This window comes from Pangasianodon hypophthalmus, chromosome 3 (assembly GCF_027358585.1).
Source record: "Pangasianodon hypophthalmus isolate fPanHyp1 chromosome 3, fPanHyp1.pri, whole genome shotgun sequence".
NCBI classification, from domain to species: domain Eukaryota; kingdom Metazoa; phylum Chordata; class Actinopteri; order Siluriformes; family Pangasiidae; genus Pangasianodon; species Pangasianodon hypophthalmus.
The window spans coordinates 8,004,907-8,027,333 of record NC_069712.1 but is presented as its reverse complement, the minus strand read 5'-3'; the positions used below and the strand labels follow the sequence as shown (position 1 = coordinate 8,027,333).

The 22,427-nt window shown below is 35.6% G+C and overlaps 3 protein-coding genes across 6 annotated transcripts; 2 read left to right on the top strand and 1 right to left on the bottom strand.

The window, feature by feature from the left end:
- Window positions 1-8,522: 8,522 nt before the first annotated feature.
- Window positions 8,523-11,591, top strand: LOC128316999 (uncharacterized). The gene is made up of 2 exons (XM_026941398.3): window positions 8,523-8,581; window positions 9,108-11,591. Exons 1-2 carry the CDS (start codon window positions 8,569-8,571, stop codon window positions 9,824-9,826), a joined length of 732 nt encoding a protein of 243 aa, XP_026797199.3. The 5' UTR covers window positions 8,523-8,568; the 3' UTR covers window positions 9,827-11,591.
- Window positions 11,592-15,546: 3,955 nt separating this feature from the next.
- LOC113543264 (GTPase IMAP family member 8) lies at window positions 15,547-19,945 on the bottom strand. Of its 4 annotated transcripts, XR_008301503.1 has the most exons (4): window positions 19,837-19,945; window positions 17,961-19,292; window positions 17,707-17,861; window positions 15,549-17,585 (listed from the first exon to the last, which is right to left on the bottom strand). XR_008301503.1 is itself a non-coding variant. In XM_053232868.1 (2 exons), exons 1-2 carry the CDS (start codon window positions 19,246-19,248, stop codon window positions 17,776-17,778), a joined length of 1,374 nt encoding a protein of 457 aa, XP_053088843.1. In that variant the 5' UTR covers window positions 19,249-19,750; the 3' UTR covers window positions 15,547-17,775. The 4 variants fall into 4 exon arrangements, 1 of the variants encoding a protein (XP_053088843.1); XR_008301502.1 differs by lacking the exon at window positions 19,837-19,945 and having other exon boundaries at window positions 17,961-19,750; XR_008301504.1 differs by lacking the exon at window positions 19,837-19,945 and having other exon boundaries at window positions 15,551-16,966; window positions 17,961-19,750.
- Window positions 19,946-20,030: 85 nt separating this feature from the next.
- On the top strand, window positions 20,031-21,698 carry LOC113543287 (GTPase IMAP family member 7). Its single transcript, XM_053232869.1, has 2 exons — window positions 20,031-20,088; window positions 20,599-21,698. Exons 1-2 carry the CDS (start codon window positions 20,076-20,078, stop codon window positions 21,315-21,317), a joined length of 732 nt encoding a protein of 243 aa, XP_053088844.1. The 5' UTR covers window positions 20,031-20,075; the 3' UTR covers window positions 21,318-21,698.
- The last annotated feature ends 729 nt before the right edge of the window (window positions 21,699-22,427 follow it).

The window sequence follows — 22,427 nt, the reverse complement described above, 5'->3', positions numbered from 1 at the left end:
CAGATGAACACACAGCCAGACAGACAGACACAAACAGACAGATGTACTGTATACACAGAGGTTGTGAGAGTTAGACAGAGATAGATAGATAGATAGATAGATAGAGGTTGGCTCTTAAAAGTGCCTTTGGGTTCGGTAAATCAGGTGTATCGAGGTTCGGACAGGTGACTCGTTTGACAGGATCTGCATGGGAGAACAGAAAATGTTAATTATGTAGTGTAGAGTAGTTATGTTAAAATAAGGTTTAAAAAGTGTACCCCAATAGTGAGAGGTTTCCATTTTCTTATAAATACTTAAGGTAAATTAATAAAAAATCAAGATTTTCCAATTTCCTGTATGACAGTTAAAAGGCATGTAGCATGCTTCTGGGGTTCCTCATCCCAGATTTAAAGGAAACTTTATGCGCAGTAACTTTGTTATATTGTTATTATAGTTGTTTATTTTATATTTTATTTTATATTTTTAATTTTTGTAGGTCCCCCTGTAATGGTTCTTTTGATTTCTCCCAACTTCACTGACTAATTATATCTACACCTGTTAATTACACGCACACTCTGAGGAAGGCTGAAGGCCAAAATGCATCAGTGTGCAGTGTTTTAGTTATGTTTCTGTTAAAAGTAATGATGGCCAAGAAGTGAATAAAGACTTTTTAACTTTTTGGACCGAAAGAAGTGCGTTGGATTTCTTTCTATTAACTAGTTAGCTAGCCCCATTTAGCAAGGCTAATTTCACACGTGTTTTTTATTATTATAATTATTATTATTATTATTATTATTATTATTATTATTATTATTATTCGCTGATAAGGAGTAAACCATTGGTCAGGTATTAATTGTTGCTCTAACATTTAAACCATGTGAGTTTAATGGCAAAGAAAGGCATCAGTTACAACATTTAAACAAAACGTGATCATTAGCAATGAGCTCGTGACTTGGACAGTGGTTTGAGCGCAATGAGAAGAATTCACCCTCTGCCGCGGCCTGGCTCCGGAGGCTGAGGATAATGGGTAATGCTGACAGAAATGCCAAATGTAATATTTTCCCCCATTTTTATCAGAGAATAAGGCAGAAAATATAATTTTGTAATTTCTATACTGTAATAAATGTGTGTGTCTCTAATTAACGCAGTCTCGTACATTTGTGTATATATATATGTATAGTATATTTGCTTGCAAGCAACCACTAACGATGGTTTATAATAGCGAGTAGCTTACAGAATGTAAAGCAATAAAAACAAGGGTAAAATCTCCTGATTAAATGTTGAGTAATAGTGCTTGAATATTAAAAATAATGAATAACAAATCAAAAAAAAAAAACACCGTCTGTGGTACCCAATGGCAAAAAGAAAAATGTGGTGGAGGGCACGAAAGATATTTCCTATTGAAATACATTAAATGGAATTAATAGATTAAATTTCGTGACTATATCACGAACTGCCGTGAGACTGGGTTGAAAATTAGAACTGTTTTTCTCACCATCTTCAATCCATTTTGCTCTGGATTGTATATGTGCCCCTTTAGCCTTATTCATGTACAAATCATCTAATTTAGATTGTAATCTAATCATTTCTTCCCTATTAGTATCTATGGACAGATCCTTCTTACAGCAATCATTAATGTCTTTTATCAGCTGTCTCTCTAATTCTTTCTGCTTTTTACACAATCTTTTACCATATTCAATTGAATATTTTCTTACTTTATATTTAAAAAATTCCCACTTCTTTCCCCATGAGTCAATCTCTTCATTTGTCTTGATTGAATATAATATTTTCCTTACCATATTACAAAACTGCTCATCATTTAGAAAATTTGCATTGAATTTCCAGTATTTTTGTCTAAATATTATTCCTGTGTCAGGCATCAGTGTGATAGTAACTATACAATGATCAGTAGTAGGAGCTGCAGAAATGTTAGCTTGTGAAACATATTTTAAGAGTTCCTGTGTTATCAACCAAAAATCTTGATTTGCAACTCCCATTAGGTCTAATCCATGAATATTGTCTTACTTCCGGGTTCACATTTCTCCAAACATCTATTAGGGAATTATTAACACAAAAATTAGTAATATTTTGATTGTATTCATAATCAGCATACTTGGTTGGGAATCTATCCATCCATTCATCAGGGACACAGTTAAAGTCTCCACCCACTAAAATATTATCAGTTGAGAAAAGTCTTTTCAGTTCACTAATAGTCTCTGAAGTTTGTTCCAGCAATATTTTGTTCCTAGATTGTCCATTATAACCATAAACTTTTAGAAGAATCAGTGGAGTTCCTTCAACATTTGGAGAATGAACCATGTGCTCCTGTCGTCACTTCTCTAACAATACACCTATATTTTACAGGTTAGTATTCTATTAAATCTGTCAGGATTAGCAGCTAAAAGCTTAGTTTTACCTCTTTATTAGTTGGAGATATTATTGTGGTCATTTGTGTAACCGTTATGCTGAATTGACCAAGTTAAGTTTAAGTGCCGCGGTAGCTAACGGCGGGAAAGCCGCGCACGCGTACTTTCGCGGTGTTACGCGACATCTCGCGAGATGCCGGTCGACGCACCGAGTGGGTTTATTTCAGTAATGCACTGTGTATTTAACAAACTATTGTTGCGTATAACGTTGTGTATTGCTCCTGTTCACTTTGTAAGACCTGATGCCTGATTATCAAAATGTAGCATTGGTTCACCGAGCTCTATGATGGAAATTAATGAGGAGTGAATGTAAATAGTGGGGATTTATCTGTACAATGTATTTTGAATTTAAAGTTAAAAGTGATTAATGTACACTTAAAGCTTACACTTAAAGCTCCAGATTTAAATAAGCTCAGTCCAGCTGAGTAATCCTGTGTATTGCACTCGTAGTTATAGAAACACTAAGCACTTCTGAAGGTGTAGTAATGTGTACTTGAGCTGTGATTAAGAGAGTTATTGAGGGAAATCTATGCAATAAGTACATATACTTGGTTTGTATAAAATGAATATTTATTTTGTATGGACAGTTATGCACACATTGTGTACATTGCATACATTATCTGTTGGATGATGTTTAATAAATGCAATGTGGAGAAAGACCCGTCCTGTCATCACTTCTCTAACAATACACCTATATTTACACCTATATTTCCAAAGAAAACCACAGTGAACTGCCTGAATGACTATCATCAACTGCCTGACTAACCCCTATCATCACCATGCTTTGAGAGACTCATACTCTCTCACATCAAAACTGTCATCCCTGCCGACCTCGACCAAAACCAGTTTGCTTACAGAGCAAACAGATCGACAGAAGATGCAGTCATCAAAACTCTCCACACTGCACTTACACACATGGATGACGGAAACACTTATGTAAGAATGCTGTTTGTGGATTTCAGTTCAGCTTTTAATACAGTCATTCCCCACAAACTCGTTCAAAAACTGAGCAGCTTGGGCCTAGGCAGTTCACTGTGCACATGGATACTGGACTTCCTGCACAACAGACCTCAGAATGTCAGGATGGGAGGTCACACATCATCAACTCTCATCCTGAACACTGGCACACCACATGGGTGTGTCCTCAGCCCCCTCCTCTACTCGTTCTTCACACACCAACACCATTGTCAAATTTGCTGATGACACCACCATAGTGGGACTGATTACAGATAATAATGAAACAGCCTACAAGGAGGAGGTTCAGCATCTGACAAATTGGTGTTCCCTCAATAATCTGGACTTAAACATCTCCAAAACCAAGGAACTTATAATTGACTTCAGAAGATCAAGGCGTACTGAGCACTCTGCCCTCTGCATACAGGGTAAGGCAGTCGTGAGGCCAGAGAGCTTTAAGTTCCTTGGTGTGCATATCTCAGCCGACCTCACCTGGTCCGCACACATCTCCCATCAGGTGGGGAAGGCACAGCAAAGACTGTACTTCCTCAGGAAACTGAAACAGGCGCACCTCCCTCATCACCTGCTGACCAATTTCTATCAGTCAACAATAGAGAGCCTTCTGACCTACTGTATCACAGTGTGGTTCAGCAGCTGCACAGAAGAGAATAAAAACGATCTGCAGCGGGTGGTGAGGGTGGCAGAGCGCATCATTGGCACAACACTACCTCCCCTCAAAGACATTTACACTGGCCGTCTCAGAAAGAAAGCCAGTTGTATCATAATGGACCCCACTCACCCTGGACATCACCTGTTTTCCCCTCTGCCCTCTGGGAAAAGATACAGAACAATCAAAACGAGGACTAACAAATTAAAGAACAGTTTCTTCCCACAGGCAGTCAAATGCATAAATCCTCCTCCTTCCCTCCTTCTGCTCCCAAGCATTATCAAACAATAAACCATTGTCTCAGGTCTACAAGTACAATAATACACATGCACACACCACACTGCATATTTGCACTAATCTGTAAATACCTCTCATATGTTTACACAAATCTTATACTGTTACACTTATGTTCATTATTCATATATCCTGATATACATTCATAGAGTATACAGCAACACTATGTATACTGTATTCTGCACTGTTGTTCTTGTTTAATTTGCTCCAGTGTACACTACAATATTTTGCACTAACCATTGTATATATTACCTTTGGAATACCTCTCATCTTGTCTATTTTATTTTTTATTTGTATTTGTCAATTATGCCAAAACCTTGTGAGCTGCTAAACAGTCTTTCGTTGTTCAAAACAATGACAATAAAAATCTATTCTATTCTATCCTATTCTATATTTTACAGGTCGCCACACCCGGGACCTGTAACACATACACTGCATCCACTTTATTAGGAGCACATGTACACCTGCACATTCATGCAGTTATCCAATCAGCCAATCATGTGGCAGCAGCATAATGCATAAAATCATTCAGATACAGGTCAATAGCTTCAGTTAATGTTCATATCAAACATAAGAATGGGGGAAAAGTGTGATCTCCGTGACTTTGATCTTGGCATGGTTGTTGGTGCCAGATGGGATGGTTTGAGTATTTCAGAAACTTCTGATCTCCTGGGATTTTCACACACAACACAGTTGTTTACACAGAATGGTGTGGGAAAAAAATTCAGTGAGTGACAGTTCTGTGGGCGGAAACGCCTTGTTGATGAGAGATCAGAGGAAAATGGCCAGATTGGTTCGAGCTGCCAGGAAGGATATGGCAACCGATGTAATCACTCTTTACAACTGTGTCGGGCAGAAAAGCATCTCAGTATGCACAAAACATCGAACCTTGAGATGGATGCAGAAGACCACAGCAGCAGAAGACCACATTGGGATCCACTCCTGTCAGCCAAGAACATGAATCTGAGTCTATCATGGGCACAGACTCACCCAAACTGGAAAGTTGAAGATTAGAAAAAAAAATCACCTGGTCTTTTTCCACCCGGTTTGGATGAGCAAGTCCTCCTTGTGAGCAACTATGTTGCCAGACTCTGTTTAACTGTTTTTATTTAATTTACTTTGTGTTTTAGCTACTCTATACTTACCGATCTACCCTCACAGCAGTGTGTCTTCAGATGGCAGCAGATTATATATCCACATGGTGGAGCTCATGCAACAAGTATAAGTGTTAAAAAGAAGAATTGGTTTCTGCTCTATCTGACACACTTGTATATTTATTGCTATTAGACTAAGCAAAAAATGAGCAAATAAAGTTTTCAAAATTGTTTTTATTGGGGCTGATTAATAACAAAATCTCAAGAATCATGAATCAAAGATATGTCTAAATCCAGAAAGAAATAATTGAATCATAGTTTCCTGTCCCACTTGAAAAACATAATACAAGTAAAAAGTACAAATTGCATCCTGTGTAAAGGATTAAAAGTAAATACTTTGCACTTGAAGTTAATTTGTTAACATTTTGCACAACAAACTATCCATGTGTAGAAGCAAGTACAAAATAGCTGTTGAGTGATCATCAACTAACCATAACCTAAAGTTATAGTACAAAGGAAAGTTACAAGCACTAATCACAAAACAAGCATGTAAACTACAGTTGACAGGGTTATGATGTATAATAACACACTAATAATAGAGTAATACAAGAAAATGCAAGCCACTTTGGTTTACAATAAAAAAGTAATCATATGGCAAAAAAATAACAAGCATGAGATGCAATATATAGTACATTACACACACACTCAAAGGGAGCGAGCTGATGGTGGTTTTACATCAATGTTGAGGTGGTCTCAGAAGAGTTGTGACTTTAGGTGTTTTTATGAAGGTTTTGTCTGAACTATTACAGCATTGTGGTGCAAATACTCTTCTTCAACTTAGTAGAAGAATGTTTGTTATGGAGCTGAGCTAGTTGCATCACTGAAAGTAATCAAAATTATTTTGTGTTAAATGTACACATATTAAGATTTTTTAAAAAAAACTAATGTATATAGTCATAATTATAAGAAGCAAAAGTTCATGCATACTTGGGCTAATCAGTCATCCCCGGGTGAAGCCTGAGTATTCTTCTTCAAAAAGAGACCAGTAGTCTTGCTAAACAAGGTAGCAGCATTCTGCAGGACAGTTGGAAATTCTTTTATATTGCTGTTGCTGCTGCCTATTATAGACTTTATTCCTGTTAAAAAAATGTGATGAACTGTTCACACAACTATCAAATATTCAAATAAGTTGTAACTGTAATCCCATTTTTAAATTTAAATATTACCTTTTGAGTAATTGGAGTCTCGACAATCTTGCATGTACGTGTAAAATTCTTTATTATTTTGTTCATACATGTCATTAATCTTCTTCAGCAGTTCATTCACTTGGGTCTCATTGCTGATGTCTCTGTTGTTGAGTGCATGAAAGCGGTTCTCATGTATTTGCACAAAGTCACTGAGATCCTGATTTTCCTGAATGAAGAGGTCAATGGGTTTGCCCTCCAAATTATCCTCTCCAGTGAAAAGAATCATTGTGCTTTTTCTGGCATTTTGTCCAAGGCAGTCTTGTACACGTTTCATGGCTGTCTTTGTGGCTGGAGTGAAGCGCTCCACGCTCAGCACTATAATAATGACATGAGGTCCAGGAAGGCAGTCAGACACAGATTTGGAGATGGCCTCCTGGATTTGTTCCAGATTATCATCAAAGCCAGGAGATTCTATCAGCTTCAGACTCAGTCCAGACCTAGGGTGTGTATAAACTGCATCTCCTCCGATTTCACTTTGTACACATTTTTCAAGAAGGGTATTGATACTTGAAGTCTTTCCTACCCTGTTCATTCCAAGGAATAAAACTCTGATTTGATTTTCAGACATATGTGTTCCTAGGTCTACTGCATCTCTTGACCTCTTTCTGTTAGTCAGTGCAATTTCTTGCTTGTCACCATGAGAAGTAAAAGCAGAAGGTTTTTTTTCCTTATTGTTTATTTTGTCTTGGAAAGTCTTCACTGAATGTGAATTTATTGTCTCTGTCTTTTTCAAATCCTTTAGCAGTTCTTCCACTGCCTCATCAGCTCTGTTATCTCTGTTGTTCCAGCAGTGGTGTCTGTCACCACATTGCTTTAACAGATCACGGAACTCTTTACCTCCTTCCTTAATAAAGTCCTTAAGAGCTTTCCCCTCCAGGTCATCACTGCGTGAAAACAGGATTGTGGTATGATCCAGAAAGGAGGGTCCAAGCACCCTTTTAAGTCCATAGATTTTACTAATTTCTTCTTCAGATTCCATAGAGCCAACACGTATGACCAGGAGAAAGGAGTAAGGTCCATTAAGACATTGTAGAGCCTGTTTTATTTGGGACATGATCTCAGGTTCAGTGAGTTCCGTGCAGTCCCAGCCTGGAGTATCCACTACTTTAACCTGACAGCCATTGATTGTCCCTGTAGCAGTTTCACAGCTGCAGGTCACAGATTTTGCAGATGCCTCTGATTTGAACTCTTTTTTGCCTAATATTGTGTTTCCAGAAGAGCTCTTACCAGAGCCAGTAGCGCCAATTAAAACAATCTGTACTGACCGATCAGTAACTGTCTTCTTTGCCTTTGCAGACATTGCACCACAGTAATATGAAATCACAACAATTTGAAGGAAAAAGTCCCTGAGAAAATATTAAGAATTGTTTTCATATTTTTCTTTGCTACTTTGTTTTCTTTATGTTACATTTCAAATATCTGAATACCCACATTGCAATGTTCATCTAGATCACTTTTTCGGAGATTTCAGAAAAGGGAACACACTGAACAGAGGTAATATCAACAAAACATTACTCTAGTGTTTTCTGTAAAGCTGGGAAATTTCAACCAGAATTTGCTTTAGTGGGGTAACCTATGCTGAGCATTTTTGTTCTTCTATATTAAAACTAACTGTAATACATAGAAACAGAGCATTGGTATGTTCACAAGACATGACACAATCTAAAAATAAAACTCACCTTTGTGAAGTCAACAGAAAAGTAGACAAATGAGTAGTGGTATGAGGCTGAGGCTATTTAAAGCTCTAAAGAGTCCAGCATCACAAGCTGACTTATCCAATTATGATTGTGTATATCATGTAGGCGGGGTTTACAAATCCCACAGCAGTATATAAAAACTTATGAAACATTTGAGAAATTCATTTTAAAAACTAACACTAAAGGAAGACACTATCAACTGCAACAACAATGGCTGTCTCTGGTGAGTATAAAATGTCAGGGTGCCAATTTTGTAAATGTAGCATTTATAAACAGCATCACATACAATATAAGATAAAGTTAGTACTAGCATGCTGTATTTAATGTTTATCAAGCATTAAACAGATCAAAAAGTTTCTAGCAATTGCATTTATTACTTCTTGGCTCATTGTTATTTACAAAATTATATACAAAATTATACATGATATTTAGGCTCATGTTCTTATAGTTTTACTGCAATCTATGGCAAATTTTTGAGTCTGTTTATTGCCTATTTATTTTTCAATTTTGAAGAATCTACTAATAGTTTATTATTACATTAACTTAAAGCATTAATATCCCTGTCTGGGAAGATGGGAACATCTCCGTAACTACAGTATGCAAATAGCTTAAGCTTTTATTTTAAATCTTGATTTAAAAAACACTGTACATGATTAACAAATTCAAACATATATCGAATTTATTATATACATGTTGAATATGAAAAATATGACTTAACCTATCTTCAAACATTTTGTTTTGTCTTACAGGTAAATATCCATTGCGCTTGATCCTCCTGGGCAAGACAGGGGTTGGCAAAAGTGCCACAGGAAATATCATTCTGGGAGAGAAAGTATTCAGGTCTGAAGCTAGAGCCATGTCTGTTACACAGGAATGCACATCTGAAACAAGAATAATCAACGAACAAAGTATTACAATCATTGACACACCCGGTTTATACGACACAACAATGTCTTCTGATTTCATTGTAAAAGAGACTGTGAGAGGCATGCAACTGGTAGCTCCTGGTCCTCATGCATTTCTTCTTGTGCTTGATGTGAGGCGTCACACTGAAGAGGAGAGAAACACTGTCAAGAAATTTCAAGAAATCTTTGGTGGTGATGTGTGCAAGCATATGATTGTGGTGTTCACTCATGGAGACGATCTTGAGTTTGATAATAAAACCATAGAACGCTACATCAATGAGGCTGGGCCTCACCTTCAGGACCTGATATATACATGCGGACAGAGGTACCATGTGTTTAACAACAGGTCGCAGGACCGCACGCAGGTAGTTCAATTCCTGCAGAAGATTAACAATATGCTGAGTGAAAAAAATCATAGTTACTATAGCTATGAACTGTTTACAACAGCAGAAGCTCTCAAAAAGGCGGAAGCAAATCAAAGAGAGTGGGAAAAAAAATTTGCAGCTTTGGAGAGTGAAGTGCGGGCTATGAATGAAAAAAACAGCTTATGCATTATACTATAGTGGAGAATGTATGATAATAATATCCTTTAGAAAGACAAAATAAGAGAATATAAAAAAATGAATTTTGAAGTATGTAGTTAAGAAAAACAAAGATACTGATAAATTTTCTTTGTTCTAAAGTTCTACAATTATAAGGATCTTTCCATCTAACTGTATTTGATTTCAGGTGTTACTGTAAGCATTGATGATCTGTTTTTTTTTTACTATTGATTATGTATATCATATAGAATACTGTATACTACAATGTGGTATATTCTATATACGAGAGATTATTTTAGCACAGCAGCAACCCAAATTTCAGTTTCAAGCTGTTTCAAGATGTTTTAAGGGAAAGTACTACAGCACATACAGAATTGTAAGGGAGAGTACTGTGTAACATGAAGGGAAATTTTTGTCTTACAGATCACCAGATTTTATAAAAATCATTAGTTCATTAGTAAAATGCACATTGTCAAAAATGACAAGTTTGCATTTGAATTTATCCATCAATCAGTGAACAGCATCCTGAGAGAAAGATATGCTGAAAGTCTAATGCTTTATCTTTCTTTCTGTGTAATTTGGATAATGGTGTCAGGGATGAATTTTCTAAAATGCCTGGTTATAAAATGTTTCAAATTGGCTGATAAAAGTAGAGAGGAAAACTTCAGTATGGGGGAAATCAGTTTTCAAACTATTTAATGACAGATTAGGGAGGAAAGTTATCATTATGTGGTAGATTATGTGCAGTACTGTGCAAAAGTCTTAGTTAGCCTACTTATTTTATACAAATTTCATCTTAGTTGTTTATTTTAGGACTTCTGCAATACTGAGTCCCAACATTACTTGAAAAATGTTTGTATGTCAGTAAAGAAAGTAACATATCATGTAATAGTCCACTATAAAATAATGCTGGCTGTCAGTGATTCCTGCAAAACAGAAGCAAGTGCAAAAGTCTTAAATTCTTAGAAAAACTTACCAACCAATATTCTACTCATGCATTTTTAAAGACAAGGTGTTCTCAGGCCAAATATTGGCCTTTTGTTAGTTTAATACTGTATACTGCTCTTTATAGTACATTTTCTTTTAATGTAGAAATAATGTTCAATTAATGTTTCATTTAATTTTAATGTTAAATTTCATTATTTTGAAGGCAACTTTGATTTACAGCATTTCTTTACATGCTGAAGACTTTTGTCCAGCACTGTATGTAATGTATCATGTAATATAATTTAATGTTGTACAAACAATATAAGGGGTATTTATTTTAGAAGTGCCTACAATCCAAATGGCAGTTTAAGTGGTTTCAGGTGACATGAGAACATACAAGATGGGGAGGAAAATTTTGATCATATTACAAACTGTATATACTTTTCCAGAACTTGGCCCAGATTTGTTTTGATAGCTTCTTGCTCTTCATGATGTTGCTTGATATTGATATGTTCACTAATAAACTGGGGTAGTTATATTAAGATTATGGGACACTTATAAAAGTTGATTCCATTCAACTAATTATGTGACTCTGGATGGCAAATGGTTGCACTGGAATTAATTTTGGAGTATCGTAGCAACAGGGATTAATACTTAGGCAATCACAGCTTTTATGTTTTTTATGTGTTTAAAAAAAAAAAAAAAACTGTATTGATCCAGAATATTTTGTGAACGTTAACTGTATATAACCTCGATAAAGTCCATTTCTATTCCAGGTTGTAACTCTATAAAATGTGTTTATTATTTATAAATGTGTTACGTGTTAGTATTTATGCTAACACACTTACCTAACATGACACATTACAAACAGGTTGCCCTCGGCCACATGAATGCCACTGATACTTCAATTACATCACTAGTGGTGGTAGTTGTGCTCTCTTGTACATATTACACACACTGATTCAAAATAATCCAAAGTGTTTAGAAGACTTAGTGTATGCCCACTATCAAGTTACAGGCTAGGGCCAGGCAAGATGTTTTGTCTTTGTCTTGCTTGTGGTATTATCGATACACTGCCGCTTGATGATACACCGTTATTGGTAGCAGTGTGCCAGTGTGAGTGGAGGGATTTTTAAAATTGATTCACCAATTAGATTTTGTTCATCTCTTTCATATAATCAGCATTCAGTGAAACCTGGTGTCCCCTTGGTGTTCTTCATTTGAGCAGGTGAGAACACAGCAATCACACTGAAAGACAGACCAAACAAACAGAAAACTACTTAGAGAGGGTGATCTGGATAACTAGAACAAACAACTAGACCAAAAAAGAAAGGAAATACTGCATACAGATGCAAAATAACTGATGTTATATTAAACAATACTAGTTATTTAAATATATATTTAATAAATTTTTTAGCAATTGCTGTGATTGTTGATTTCCATGCTTTCTGTTTTTGGCTTTGGTGCCTTGACCAATATGATTGGCGAATAGTATTAATGCACAACAGACAAAGCTCATTTCTTTTCATGACATACCAGTTGTTGCTAGTGGAAATAAACTCAATATCAGACCACATGTAGTGGACTGTGTAGTGTATAAAAACTGATTTATTATTTTGAAAATTAAAAATGTGAATCAATTTAATAATCTTACACTGAAAGCTTTTAAATACATTATCATTTTTTAAATATAATGAATAGTTGATAGTGACCAAGAGTCAGGAATATAAATGAGGGAGTGTTTGTGCATTTGGGTGTGTTGTAAAAGTATTAAGACAAAGTCAAATGTCAAAGTCTTTATTTGGAAAACTGCACACTGATATTCTTTTGGTAGCTCCACTAACAAATACTGGACATATTTAAACTTTTAACATATAATAAACAAAAAAATACAAATATGCAAATTCAAAATATACACAGGGCAAAAAAAAGTTTTGATATATAAAAGTAATGACTATAAGACTATAAGACTATAATGCAGCCGCTGAGAATGCTCTCAATGGTGCCAAAATAAATGATTGCAACAATGTCCCGGGCCATTCCAAGGAAGCAAACACCATTGTGTGAGTGTGGACATGTGGACGCCAAGGAATCTAAATCATCAAACAGATTACACTCCTGTTGCGCTGATGTGAATAGTGGCATACTCTCCTGAGAGTCTCTTTGTGTAGTCTACAATCGGGTACTTTGTTTTCTTTCCTTCCTTCTAGTTTGGAATGTGCTACTGCCTATTTAAAGTATTATTAATTTACAAAAGACGTGTGACATGCTTGCTGCCTCCCCCCAACACGCAGTGGACGCATGATACAGGTACCCCAGCATGTGCACTGTGCATGCTGCTCTTGACCAATCAGGACTCACCAATAACACAGCAGACTGTGATGGATGAGTTTAGTGGCATGACAGTCCTAAAACACCAACAGACGGAAAACAATTCCACCAGGGTTTAAAAGAATATGGTTTATATTATATCTAGGACACTTTGTTGATAGGTTTCTGTGTAAGAAATTATGTAAGTAGGCTACTTTATTCTGTTTAGTCTATTAAATTCATCCAAGTAATTGTACTGTTCTACCTGCTTGGCATTCAATACAATTAATAGTATATATCTATTATATGTATATATGTATGTATGTACTGTATATTATATAGCCAAGTAGTAGCATCCATCATTATCAAGTATTTGTTAAATGTTGTGATTCTTATCCATTTAACAGGCATACAATGAAATACAAATGATGATTGTGTTCATTCTTACTAATTGGTTCACCTTCAAAAGAATTTCAATGATTTTTTTTTTTCCAAATTCACCCATTAGATTAGAATTTATGGACATCTACCGGCCAGCTGAGTTGCCCTTTTTAAGGTAATAGTAGAAGTGCCTATAGCGAACAATAAACCAGTAGTATGGTTTTACTTTTACAGATATAAATTTAATGAATTTTGATTTAAAATTTTTCCAAGTGCATAGATATGAAATTATCTAAACTGCTTGCTCGTCTCATAAATCTACATAAACATTCCTGCCCAACTTTGCACACGCCGCTTCCACACCATGCACCAAAATAAAAGTAAGACATAAAGTATAAGCCACTCACAGCTTACACTGTCCTGGTTCAATTGCGAGTTCAAGTCGAGTGTGTTGTGTGTGTTATGCATTACTGGATTCATTAAATTTATTTGAAACACACTCATGAGTTGCAAAAGAAGTGAAAAAACAATATAAACTGAATGGGGTTAAGAGACAAGCAAAGTGAAATGTCATAGAGAGTGTGTGTGTGTGTGTGTGTGTGTGTGTGTGTGTGTGTGTGTGTGTGCGCGTGTGTGTGTGTGCACGTGTGTATGTGTGTGCACGTGTGATGTGCTTCCAGGAAATGGCTGCTGAAACATACAAATCCAGAGGTCTTCCAGGACATGCCTCTAGAAGCCCAGTTAGTGAGTGCATAAGAGATACCCAAACAACCCTCCTAAATGTCCTCCCAAACCTCACACTTCGAATCATTTCTCCGAGTTACATGATTTATGGCTTTTTATATGCACCAGATAAGAATGGCCTTCATATTTATTCTTTAATTTAAAGATAGGCTTAAATGAAGGTGATTTGGAATTCCTGGGATATGAGCCACTACACTACCATTGCTCTGGACCTGAGGCCTGATTAGCATTATTAGATTAGCCCCAAGTTATAGTGTTTTGAATGCACTGGATTTAGTTTTGCTTGAAGTAAAAATGATATACACTGATATGTGCTGTTTGTATGTGAAAGAGAGAAACTATGCTTGTCTTTTTTATGCAGATATTTTTAAGCTAAAAAAGTCTTTTAAAAAAAGATGTCTTTATTCATTTTTGGGTATTTTGGGCATATATGTATATATAATATATCAATTATTGGCAAATTCTCATAAAGTCAGACTTTTTTAATTATATACTGGTGCATACACCATTGCCAAGTTCACTGAGCACCACTCCAGTCACAGCAGCAGCCAAGCCTCAGCTATCTTTGGATTAGTGTTTTGACCATTGCCTGCGTCACATTTTTCTGATTTAGTATTGTCTTGTTTATGGGAGGTGATAAGGTCATGGGCTGAGGATCATGGAAATTGTGGTTTGCATACATGCCCCGCAGATGGGATGCCATAATCAAAATGACTGAATTTGACTAACTGTAGGACTGTATTTTAAAATCTGGATATGTCCAGTCGCACTAAATAAATATTTTGTATTTTCAGTTGAATTCTTAGTCATCATTTACAACTGCCCTTTTTTGATCATATATCATAACTACACTTTTAAATATTGAATGTTTCCAGTCAGAATTTAGTCTTTCTTATGTAGCTTCCATTTTAATTTTCATCCATACGCTATGGAGTTTGGAATGAAAATTGTATCTTAAATTCCATTAAGGCCTAATGTCATCTAACCAATAAAATCTGTTTTTTGTTTTGTTGGTTTGGGTTTTTTTTTTTCGGGGTTTTTTTTTGCTTCAAGTCCACCCCAAATATAAAAACCAATGACAAATATATGAGATTTCTCATAGATTGGGTAATTGAGATATAAAAAAGAAATCCTAATTGCTCTCAACTTTTTATCCAGGCTAAAGAAAAATAAACTAGTAATAAACTGTATAAAAACAAGTAACTATAAACTGTAAAAACAAAGAGAATTTTCCAATATAACAAGAAAAATTACTTATAATAAACAATAATAAGTATAATAATAATAATTATAATAATTGTTATTCAATTAATAATAATAATAATAATAATAATAATAATAATAATAATAATAATAATAATAATTGGGGCAGGGTTAGCTTCCCTTCTACCCTTCCAGAGTGACTTAAACAAGTAATTATATATTTATTTGCATTTATTCATATGAAATCCAGTGTAAAATTATGTGTATAAAGAAATTAAAATCTATAAAGTGCTTGTATCTTTATTTCAACCCATTGAAAGAGCAAATTCAAAAGTTCTCTTTGCTATAAAGCAATTCAAAGAATTTGCTATTTATGAGAATATAAAACTATAAAATAGATCATCTTAAATAGACAAACCATAAAATTGAGGTACACTTCAATTTTTCACATAGAAATCAGGGGGTGAAAACCTTTTCATTTAACTGAATGTCCTCCAAGTGATTTTATTGAGGTTTGGAACTAATAAAACATGGAGTCAGCCTGGAATGAACTACTTTTAATGGTTTATTTGTTGGAGATTGATTCATGCCTATGATCTTATAATATTATCCACCCATTTTCCATACTGCTTATCCTACACAGGTTCATGGGGTAACCTGGAGCCTATCCCAGGGAGCTTGGGGCACAAGGCAGGGGACACCCCTGGGGCATAATCGCACACACACTCACACACCCAATCACATACTACAGACAATTTGGAAATGCCAATTAGCCTACAACGCATGTCTTTGGACTGGGGAAGGAAATCCCCAAAGCACAGAACATGCAAACTTCACACACACAGGGCGGAGGAGGGATTCAAATCCCCAGCCCTGGTGGTGCAATGCAATAGTGCTAACCACTAAGCCACCATGCCCTAAGCTTATAATCAAATAAAAACAGTTAAACATCAGCTGACAACATAATTGTTCACAGGGTGGACTTTTAGATAAAAGTGCATGTATGACAGATCCTAGCAAATAAATGAACAAGAAAATCTGCTGGTCCCAATTTTCAGACTGTGCATACTCTCCTCACAGAGCTGGGAGACACAGATGCATATTTAAAGCACAACAAAACACATGCACTTCAGTGTGTGTGTCAAGACATCTAATAGAATGGACCAATAACTTGACAAAAATGATCTTCAACAGTAATATAGCACAGTATTTCCAGAAATATGTAACATATAATGCATCATTAGTTAGCACTAGTTATTCTCACACCACTAAAAACAAATGGATAACAATAAATAGTTGACATGCTGTACACGTTTAATTTACTTTTTCTCTTTGAGTTACATTCTTCTGTATACTGTATACTTACTGAGCTACCATCATAGCAGTGCATTTTCAAATGTCAGCAGTTTAAGGGAAAAACATAACTTTAAAGTGAGACATATTGAGGACGGACTAAACAATCAGTGTCATTGAGTCTCTGTGAGGAGGAGCAACATCAGGAGCATAATTCGAGGACTCCATCTAGTGTTGAACTCCAGAAGCAAAGATTTAAAAACATATCTCCATGGTTTTCTTCTCCATCTTCTCTGAGCAAATCTGACAAATTCGGGTGTGCATGTATTGCCACGAGACACAGTACAAAAAAATGAATAGCTTAATCTTTAAGAAAAAAATTATAATTTTGATGATTAATAATAAAAACCCAAGCATCATAAATCAAGGACATCACTAAATCTAGAAAGGGATTTATTGGATCATATATCCCAGCCCTATTTTAAAATGTAAAAATAGCCATTGGGTGAACACTGCAAGCCACAACTAACCATAACATCTAAAATAAGGTTGAATGAAAGCTACAAACTTTAATTATAAAACAAGCAGTTAAACTCCAGTTTACATAGTTATGCTATCACACCCTATAGTAATACAAGAAGCTGCAATGTACATAGGTTTACAGTAAAAAGGTAATCATACAGCAACAAAGAACAGGTATGAATAGCAATATATAGTATAGTACACACCCACTCTCTCTCTCTCTCTCTCTCTCACACACACACACACACACACACACACTCATCAGTGAGCTGATGTTCAGAAAAAAAATGTGTCTTCAAGCATTTTTAGGAAGGTTTGGAGGGACTCATTGCAATATATATTATGGTGTAAATGCTCTTCTACGTATTATGTACATGATGGAGCCAAGCTACTTGCATCTCTGAAATTGATCAGAAATATGTTTTGTTGAATGTAATCATATTAAGAGTAATGTAAAAAAAAAAAAAAAAAAAAAAAAAAAAAACATATAATAATCATAAGAAGCAAAGGTTTATACATACTTGGAGTAATCAGACATCCCTGGATGAATCCTGATTGTTCTTGCTAAAAGGAATGTATGATCATTTCTGTCAATTTATAGGGCAATTCACACCAGTGCTCTTGGAAGTGTGACATTTTACATCTGTTTCCCACCTTCCCTTTACAGACTGCATTACTGTTAAATTAAAAAAAAAAAAATAATTAATTAATAATATCTGTGCATACATGTCGAATATTCCCATAACTTTTCATTGTAATCCCATTAAAAAAGTACCTGTCTGGTGATCAGGATCTGGAGATTCTTGCTCTTTTGTGTAAAATTCTTTATTATTTTGTTTGTACAGGTCATTAATCTTCTTCAGCAGTTCATCTACTTGAGTCTCATTGCTGGTGTCTCTGTTATTTAGCACATGATATCTGTTCTTGTGTATTTTCACTAATTCTTTGAGATGCTGATTCTCTTGAATGAAGAGGTCAATGGGTTTGCCCTCCAAATTATCCTCTCCAGTGAACAGAATCATTGTGTGTTTTCTGGCATTTTCTCCAAGACAACCTTGTACCCGTTTCATGGCTGTCTTTCTTGCTGGAGTGAAGCGCTCCACTCTCAGCACTATAATAATGACATGAGGTCCTGGATGGCAGTTGGACACAGATTTGGAGATGGCCTTCTGGATTCGTTCCGGATTATCATCAAAGCCAGGAGATTCTAACAGCTTCAGACTCAGTCCAGAGCTAAGGTGTGTATAAACTGCATCTCCTCCGATTCCACTTTGTACACATTTTTCAAGAAGGATATTCATGCTTGAGGTTTTTCCAACCCTGTTCATTCCAAGGAATAAAACTCTGATTTGATTTTTAGACATGTGTGTTTCTAAATCTCTTGACCAATTTCTCTGCTCACCATAAGAGGAACAAGCAGAAGGGTTTTCTTCGTTGTTGTTCATGTTGCCTTGGGAAGTCTTCACTGAATTTAGATTTATTGTCTCTGTCTTTTTCAAATCCTTTAGCAGTTCTTTCACAGTCTCATCAGATGTGTTTTGTCTATTGTTCCAGCAGTGGTGTCTGTCACCACACTGCTTTAACAGATCATGGAACTCTTTACCTCCTTCCTTAATATAGTCCTTAAAAGCTTTCCCCTCCAGGTCATCACTGCGTGAAAACAGGATTGTGGTATGATCCAGAAAGGAGGGTCCAAGCACCCTTTTAAGTTCATAGATTTTACTAATTTCTTCTTCAGATTCCATAGAGCCAACACGTATGACCAGGAGAAAGGAGTAAGGTCCATTAAGACATTGTAGAGCCTGTTTTATTTGGGACATGATCTCAGGTTCAGTGAGTTCAGTGCAGTCCCAGCCTGGAGTATCCACTACTTTAACCTGATAGCCATTGATTATCTCTGTAGCAGTTAAACATTCCTGTGTCACAGACTTTGCAGATGCCTCTGATTTGAACAGTCTTTTGCCTAATATTGTGTTTCCAGAAGAGCTCTTACCAGAGCCAGTAGCGCCAATTAAAACAATCTGTACTGTATCAATAAATGTTTCCTGTGCCTTTGCAGACATTGCACCACAGTGATACAAAATCACAATGATTTGAAGAAATGTCCCTGAGAAAATATTAAGAATTGTTTATATTCTTTCTTTGTTTTCATTGTTACATTTCAAATATCTGAATACCTACATTTAAAATATTCATCTAGATATTTTCATATATTTAGCATAAAGAATACAAAAGACAATTCTGATAAAGTAAGCAGATAAAACTATGCAGATTAAAATATTAAGCCAAATTTTCATTTCCCATACATAAGTCCAAAAAATTTTCACCAAGATGATTTCACTTACAATTACAAAAATAGAATGGTCTCTCCAAAATAATTCAATACAAAGAAAAAATATAGAGAGGATTTTTCTTTTTTTTTTTTTTCTTTTTTTTTTTTTTTTTGAGATTACAGAAATGAGAATACACTGAAATGGGGATTACTCCAGTGTTTACTGTTTAACTGCCTAGGTAATAATGACTCAAGCAGAGTTTTTTCTAGTTACTTCAGCTGAGCATTTTTTTTTTGTTCTTCAAAATTACTGTAACACTTAAACCAATGCATGTGTATGTTCACAAGATATGACATAATCTAAAAAAAACATACTCACCTTTGTGAAGTCGAGACAGAAGTAGACAAATAAGTAGCACTAGACAATCTGAGACTATTTAAGGCTCTAAAGAGTCCCGCCTTACAATCTGAGATATCCAATTATTATGGAGTACATCAGATAGGAGGGGTTAAAAAATGACACAACATTTATAAAAACCTCATAAAATTATTGAGAGAATTAATTTTCAAAGCTAACACTAAAGGCAGACACTAACAGCTGCATCAGCTGCAACTACCATGGCTGTCTCTGGTAAGTGTGAAATGTCAGGGTGCCAATTTTGCAAATGTAGCTTTTATAAACAGCACAAATATGATTAACAACACAAAATAACCTTAACATTAACATGTATGTATTTAATGATTATCAGACATTTACTAGTTCAAAAAGCAAGTGCATCCAGTACGACTTTGCTCATGACATTTACAACATTATGTACAAAATTATACATATTGTTGTGTTCATAAGCTCACTAAACTCTACTGGCTAAACATTGAGTTAGTTTGTTGCAGACGATTATTTCCTTGACAAAATAAAACAAGCCGATTTAGGTTTTTCAGGTTTGGTACAATATGCTAGTAGTTTATTTTAAATTGCTACATCAAATTGAAGCATTAATATCCTCATTTGGAATTGAAAAGAGCATGTACCATAACTGGAAATAGCCTGAGCCATTATTTTCATTCTTAATTTAGAAAACTCTGCAAATTAGCTGTCAAAAATATGAGCTAAACCAGCAAACATTTTTGTTTCATCTTACAGATAACTATCCATTGCGCTTGGTCCTCTTGGGCAAGACAGGGGTTGGCAAAAGTGCCACAGGAAACACCATTCTGGGTGAGAAGCTATTTGTGTCTGACATAAGAGCCACATCTGTTACAAAGGAATGCACATCTAAAACAAAAGTAATCAACGAACGAAGTATTACAATCATTGACACACCTGGTTTATACGACACAACACTGACTTCTGATTTCATTGTAAAAGAGACTGTGAGAGGCATGCAGCTAATAGCTCCCGGTCCTCATGCTTTTCTTCTTCTGCTTGATGTGAGGCGTCACACTGAAGAGGAGAGAAACACTGTCAAGAAATTTCAAGAAATCTTTGGTGGTGATGTGTGCAAGCATATGATTGTGGTGTTCACTCATGGAGATGATCTTGAGTTTGACAATAAAACCATAGACCAATACATCAATGAGGCTGGGCCTCACCTTCAGGACCTGATATCTTCATGCAAACAGAGGTGCCATGTGTTTAACAACAGGTCAAAGGACTACACCCAGATAGATGAATTCCTGAAGAAAGTTTACAAGATGCTGAGTGAAAACAATCACAGTTACTATAGCTATGAACTGTTTAAATATGCGCAGGAGCTCAAAGAGGCAAAAGAGAATGAAAGACAAAGGGAACGAAGATTGGCAGAATTGGAGAAACAAGTGCGGAAACTGCAAAAAAAAAGCAACTTATGCATTATACAATAGTGGAGAATGTATGATATCTTCTATTATGAGTGTCTTACTGTCTAAATTTCATACAGCGTACTGTATATTATAATGTGGTATATTCTAAATGTGGGGAGTTTTGTAGAGCATGTATATTGTTTATCTAGAATTAAGGGAGGAATTCTGAATGTTTCAGGTCAACTGAAAAAAGTAGAGAGTCTTTTAATGCCGTAAATGTATGTATGTCATGTAGCATAATGTATATTGTAATGTGGTATAATCTATACAAAAATAGCACACCTACAACCCAAAAGGTAGTTTAAGATGTGTTAAGCTGTTTCAAAGAGGAAAGTACTGATAATTTTGAAGGATTTTTCTGTCAAATGTTAATTCTGGTGTCAAATAAATAAATCATTTAATGAAACTAATAGCACTACATCTGTCCGTGCGTGTGTGTGCATGTGCATGCATGTGTGTTTTCATTCTTATGCAGTGTTTTTATGTCATATTGTGGACTTTTTAGGCCACTGTGCCAGTATTGCTGTACACAAGGGGTATAATTCTCAAATTACTCCTAGACCACAACAGGATTATTGTGAGCATACAAGGGGCCACAGACTAAGAATATTAAATTCAACTTAAATCTATTGTTATTGGTTTTATTTTTAGCACCAACTGAAAGTACAATAGGATGATTCTAGGAAAAAGAAGGGCTAACAGAAAATCAGTAACGGTCATTTTTGCACTATTCAATATAATCTGTATCAGTTGCTGCATTTTCCCTTTCCTTTTTTGCAACCACTGCATTTCCTTTTTCAAAAGGTTTTTTTTAAGCAGCAAACATAGTCCATCTAGAGCAAATCTGTCTGAAATCATCACAAGGAACCTTCAACAAATGGTTAAGTATAATATTTTCAACATTGCCAGGTTAGCTCTTCTCATTGAGACAACATTTCAGAAGCCTGGAATCTCTATAATATTGCATGTATGATTCTGATGGAGAAGATTGCAGCATTAGAGGTGCACATGCATATTCTAGAGAGGACCAGCAACAGGGAAAGCTGCATAGCTTCAGTAGGGGTCAGATAATAGGTCAGATAACAGGTTAGCTCTCCTCGGCTCAGGAGCCTGTTTCTCTGGTTATGGGAA

What these genes read in the sequence shown, in the direction of transcription:
- LOC113543264 (XM_053232868.1), bottom strand. Translation starts at nt 19,248, where the DNA reads ATGTCTGCAAAGGCACAGGAAACATTTATTGATACAGTACAGATTGTT. An exon ending in AGATCCTGATCACCAGACAG is followed by an intron (nt 17,862 to 17,960) that starts GTACTTTTTTAA and finishes TTAATTTAACAG; the next exon opens with TAATGCAGTCTGTAAAGGGA.